Source organism: Bombina bombina, chromosome 5, assembly GCF_027579735.1.
Source record: "Bombina bombina isolate aBomBom1 chromosome 5, aBomBom1.pri, whole genome shotgun sequence".
Taxonomy (NCBI): domain Eukaryota; kingdom Metazoa; phylum Chordata; class Amphibia; order Anura; family Bombinatoridae; genus Bombina; species Bombina bombina.
The window spans coordinates 740,705,583-740,711,641 of record NC_069503.1 but is presented as its reverse complement, the minus strand read 5'-3'; the positions used below and the strand labels follow the sequence as shown (position 1 = coordinate 740,711,641).

Genomic DNA, 6,059 nt, shown 5'->3' with positions numbered 1-6,059 from the left:
CAGCAGAACGAGCTGTGACACTCACTCATTACTTGGAGAAATGGCCTGCCAAGATTTTATTCCCCTACATTGACTGTACGTGTTCAGAATGGAAGTTACATTGTTACCAAGCTACATTTTGGATACTACAGTTTTTTTTCCAAAATACATGAACCAATGCTGTTAATGGCATTCCATAGCTCCTCCCCCTTACACTAGTCACATAGCTCCCTGGAAAGACATTGTGAAACTAGATTTAAGAATAAAAAGACAACACCAATCACGTTTAAGGGTTCAGTTCCAGCTGATTTTATTTCCTTTAAAAAAACAAAAAGTTATTTACAGAAGGTATATCAACAATCTGACAGGCAGTGAAATAGACATGATTAGCTGGCATATTTTATGCCTCAAATCTTTGCTGCAGCTTGATGGCGAGACAAAATTATTTAATACGGCATATTGCACAGGATGGATTACAAAAAAGTTTTAAAAAATTATGTTAAAACAGACCTGCCTCAATAAGGTAAAGTCCTAGTGCCTGTCATGTAATACATAAACACACATTCTTTTTTTTTTGTCTTTTTCTTTTTTTGCTTATCATAGTAGACTTAAAATGTACAAAGATGTCTTCAATTTTTGTTTTTAATCATAAAACACAACAGCTAGAAACCTGAATACATATGCTATCATCATGCCAAAGAGAGACTAAAACAATTATAGTTTAGCGACAAGTATAAAGGATTAAATAGTCAAATACAAGAATGAAAACGCAGTACATAGTGTCGCGAACTCAAATCGGCATTTAGATAGATCCAGTGGTTTAAACGGCACGGTTTATTTTTTTTATTTTTATTTTTTGAATTATAAAAAAAGTGCAAAAATGTGGTCAAAGTTTAAAGCTACAGAATCCCTTTTTTGCTTATTATGTGCACTGGTTGCTTTAAAGCATCTGAATACAGACTAACTTAGCTAACCTTTCTAAGATAAAAAGGACAAACAAGCAATTCTTACAAACTACAAATCATCAAAAGGATTAGAAAATTTGAACGTCTAAAAGTAAAGGAGACTGGCTGAGCAGTATAAAACAAAAACACCACGTGTGGCTCAATGTCCTATCACTGTCTGTATACTGTAAAAAGGCAATTAAAATATTGTTCCCTTCTCCTCTTTGGAGTCTGCCATGCAGAAACAGTGCCAAAAATTAATGTGCTGTCAGGGTTCCACCAAGGAGATGGCTGCACAAAATAATAAAAATATCTTAAGTATAGTAATAAAGCGCTATATAAATACTACATATGATTAATACAAGACATTATTTTTGTATTCTCAAACAATATACAGTGTATTAGGAATAAACTGGAGGTGTGAACACAATATGAGTGCACCAGGCTGTAAGGGATGCTGTGACTTTAAAATAAAAAGCCTGCAGATTGAAGTGTGTGTAAACATGGAGAATTAGGCTGGTTCAAATTTTTATTGTACGAGATATCAACCAGCCGCCCTGTGTTTTTAATATTGTCAGGAAATCCAAAACAGCGATTGACACCGATTAAAACACCCCCTTTATATATTTTTTACAAAAATACACTGAGAAAATAATCAAACGTTTTCATCTCTTCTTTCTTTTTTTAAAAGTGTCAAAAGTCTACATTTAAATATAAAAAATTAAAAGTTAAAACTCTAGCCCTTCAGTGAAGGAGACATAAAAATGGAGTGGGTAGGGAAGGAGTACTACCAAACAAAATGAAAAATATTTTTTTGTAAATAATAATAAAAAAAAGTTTGGCCAGTATAAATAGATCTACGTATAAAATGGCATTTGATTACATTTACAACAGGGGGAAACAATGTGGATCACCAATGAAAAAGATAACAAAAACAATCTGTCATTTACACCTACTGAATAATAACATACATACTCTGAGAAAATTTTGGTCCTGAATTATTTGTAAGTCCAGCACAGATTTGAGTTGCGTTTGAATCCTTAAAGAGTTAAAAATGAGAAAAAAAGCTGGTGATTTTTGTAGGAATCAAACATAGCGCCATCTATCTGCTTTATATTATCCTAACACTAAAACTGTTCAACAGTCTTACAGAAACCTTAAAAAGATAGACAGGATAACATGCTATATTAACCCACCAGTGAAATAATCCAACACCATCACGATTCTGAGCAAGAGAAACACATTTTTAAAAGAATCGCCCTTTCCCCCCTCCCCAGTACCACATAAATATGTAACTTGGTGTAGTTCAAAAAGCTCTGCCTTCCTTTCCAAAATAGTGTCCTTGATAAAAAGTCCATCCTTTCAGGAATGGGTAAAGAAAAAGCTGGGTAACCCAAAGGGGTGCCATCCTTCTTCAGACGTGCAAATCCATTACAGTCCCATAACTACTAAAATTAAAAATAAAAAAATCCCTAATCCTCTAGACTGACTCCCAAAGAGGAAAAGGGGGTTATGGGGAGGTTATTTCTGGCGCCTCTTCGCCCACCTAAATGATGTCAGTCTCTTTTTCACTTTAAGTATCTGCTGCCCCTTCCTCTCCTCTCCTGCTGGAAGGTGTGCAAGCCTGCTGCTGTGAGGGAGAGTCCAATCTCTCTCAGGCTGGGAAGAAAGACAATTAATGCTGCTAAAAGGACTGCTTCTTCCTCTCTTCACACATTTCATTATGAATATTACTTCAGCTCTTTAATATTTTTTAGATCTCATTGTGTCTTCTTTTATCCAAGTGTTGCAGCCCCCAGATGAACCCTATTAATGCTGCATTAGATGCTCACACCTCCCCAGTCATGCAGTACCTACATAGACTAAGGGGGCTGTTTTTGTGGGAAGGTTATTAAATGGGGGTCCTCACACAATGGGCTGCTAAGACAACAATCCCTTTCATATTACTGTATTTTATCTAAGTAAAGCAGAGGTTCAGTCAGTTAGTTTCAGCAGAGAGCTCTTCCTGCTCTTCTCTCTCTCAGTGGATGCTTCATGACTGTGGGTCATTACCCCCCGTCTATCTGGGCTGCCTAGCTCAGTAGGTGAACACCAGGTTGGAAATGCTGGATTCCAGCCAGTCCCCTGAGATCATCTCACTCACCTCTGGGGTGCAATAGTCCGGGAATTCGAAGTGAGAGCCCGAGCCCGGTTCAAAGTTAAAGTCCAGGTCCCTGTCCAGGGCGGATGAGCTGAAGCTGCCCAGGGACATGCTTTCAAAGCCCGGGCTGGGGTTGAGTTCCAGCAGCTCATCCTCCAGTTCCTCGTCTGAGGATGAAGAAGAGGAGGAGGAGGATGCTGAGGAAGGCGAGGATGCAGCCGAGGAGGAAGAGTGGGAGGTTGATGGGGCCGGAGAGGATGCCCTGGGGTATCCGCTGTGCTCAGAGGGGGAGTCGGGAGAGTCGTGCATGGAGCCGCCTGCGTCCTCATACAAACTCAGCGGGTCGCTGGGCTCGGCAGAGCTGCTGCTCAGGGTAGGGCTTGCTGGGACGGCAACTGGTGAAGAGCTCTGGTAGCCCGAAGCACCAAAAATGTAGACACGGTGCTTTGGCTTCTTGTCCAAACTTCCCTGCTTAGAGCTGGAGGCTGCGGTCCGGGACTTGTAAAGCGAATGGTGGTCCAGCATACACGGCTGTTCCTGGAAGGCTTTACCGCTCAGCACCAGCTTGCCCGGCTGCTTGCTGCTGCACAACTTGGTCCCGCTGCTCTTCTTCACGGGGGTCTTGTTGCTGGCGCTGCAGCTGCTATTACCCACCGGGATGCTACAGGACTTCTCCCCAGGCTTAGAACCGCCGGACTTCACCTTCTTTCTGGGACGGTACTTGTAGTCCGGGTAGTCGGCAATGTGTTTGAGCCGCAGCCGTTCTGCCTCCCTGATAAAGGGGATCTTGTCGCTGTCCTTGAGCTGCTTCCAGCGCTTGCCGAGCCGCTTGGAGATCTCAGCATTGTGCATATCTGGCGACTGTCCCATAATTTTTCTCCGCTCTATCTGCGACCACACCATGAAAGCATTCATGGGTCTCTTTATATGCCCGCTGGGTGTCTTGCACCAGCTCGGATCATCAGCTTTTCCTCCGGTGGAAGCTGTAGCACCCGGCGTGGGAGAACATGCCATGTCTAGCTCGATGCTTGCCCCAGAGTCCGAGCTCTCCCCGGCCAGCAGCTCCTCCGGGTTCTCTGTTTTGATACTTTGCTGTACCATGATGCTGTTATCAGAGAGTTTAGTTATTAATCCCGTGGTTGCAATCTGTCTGCTCGCACAGACAAGTGAGCTGGCACTTGTACATAAAATATAAGCAGTTCATATAATAACAATCAAGTGCCTGAGTCAAGGTGAAGAATTGTTTTTTTTTTAAAAAAGAAAACAGATTACAACAGTCTTTTCTCCTGAAGTAGTTCCAACCTGAGTCTCTTATAGTTTAGGACTGTGATTAAGAGCAGAGCAGTTCTCAAGCAGTCTCTCACCCACGTTTTTTTCCTCCTGCCGTCACTCGTGTTTCAGTTTTTTTTTTCCTTTCCCTGCAGCAGTTGATTTCAGTTCACGAGCTTTTTCCTCGACATTACATTGGAAAGCATAAACTCTGCACAGTCTGCTTGCAAACTCTGAACAGTCTGCTGATTTTTTTTTTATTATACTGGTCCGATTCCAAGGATGCAAGGAAGACTTGCGGATACAAAATGAAGAGTAAATGTTCATTAAAAAAATCCAAAATTCCGCGTAGAAAAGCTTGGAGAAACGGTTTAATATACTTTTTATCCTGGTTTCAGTAAGGGGTGCTTAAAATTGACGGTCACCCCTGGTTACAATTGTAATAAACAGATGGATATGTATATTTTGTATATGTTTTATGTTCGTTGGGGCCCCCACTTCTCACAGTTTCTCTCTTTTTCTGCAGCTAAAGAGCGGTCCTCAATTCCGCCTCGCGCCGCTTTATCCCTTCCCCGAACGCAGACCCGGCCAATCGCGCACTGTTTCCAACGCTTCCTCGTGCCAAACCCCGCCCAGCTTTGCGCTATTGGACGGGAGCGCGATGCAATAATAATCACCGCGTGCAATGAGAAGCTCCAAAGCTGACCTCATTCCAATTCACAGAGCAAACTTTTTCTTCTCCTTGCTAAGGGGCCGGGAGGAGTGGAGCTGCACATTTTTATTCCTCACCTCCTCCTTTCCCTTAAACAGGAGGGATGGTGGGAGGCATGTATAGATCTATATGTATTCATATAGTGTATATTTCTATATATTCCTAATAAATGTGATAAGGTGATTTTTGTTAAGGTTTTTTTAAAACATAGAAATAATTGCAATACCCTAAGTGCAACCCTCTTGTCACAAGATTACACGCACTCTCTGTCCGTAAACGGGTTAACGTCAGAATTATCATTTCGCCCCATCACATGTCATCTTGCAAGCGTCCGAAAAAAATAAATCACTCGAGGGTACAGGTTTCATTGTGAACTGAATGGAACTGTACTGCTGCCACCGAATGTGTACAGTCACACCCCTTTTTCACATTCAACCTCATGCTGCAATGTTTTAATACGGAATAGCGTGCTTGTTATTTCTTATCATTGAAATACATCCGTTCTTAAAGAATAAAAAATAAATCGTATCTTTCCCAAAGATTTCTGCCTAAAACTTGATTCCAGATCAACCCGCTATACATCTTGAAATTATTTTTATAGCAAAATGATACAATATACACCTCAGTGTAAATAATATATTCAACACATATGTTGTCACGTATTTATTACATTATGAATCATTGACAGATGCAGTATCTTGTCTACCAGATCCCTTTATACACCTTTAACGCCTAATTATCTGTACAACCCGCCCCCAAATAAATCTCGGCAGCATCCTACAAGCACTTTCTTTATACAGCACTTTCTCCCTGTCTGCATGTATCTGGCACAGTGCATTGAGCATTTCTAGCCATGTCTGCTCTATTACAAGCAGCAGCCGCCTGCACACGTGCTCCTCCAGTGGAAGTTTCCCTCAGGCCAGGAGGAAGGAAAGGGAAGGCGGCAAGCAGCGGCGGGTAACTGCTGCAGAGGGAAAGGGGTGGGCTTGGCTACAGCTCTGTCTCCCTCCCAGTC

At 42.0% G+C, this 6,059-nt stretch overlaps 1 protein-coding gene across 1 annotated transcript; it reads right to left on the bottom strand.

Annotated features, from left to right (window-relative positions):
• Nucleotides 1-259: 259 nt before the first annotated feature.
• On the bottom strand, nucleotides 260-4,872 carry SOX4 (SRY-box transcription factor 4). Its single transcript, XM_053714793.1, has one exon. The coding sequence runs from the start codon at nucleotides 4,162-4,164 to the stop codon at nucleotides 3,001-3,003; it is 1,164 nt and encodes a 387-aa protein (XP_053570768.1). The 5' UTR covers nucleotides 4,165-4,872; the 3' UTR covers nucleotides 260-3,000.
• Between the last annotated feature and the right edge of the window lie 1,187 nt (nucleotides 4,873-6,059).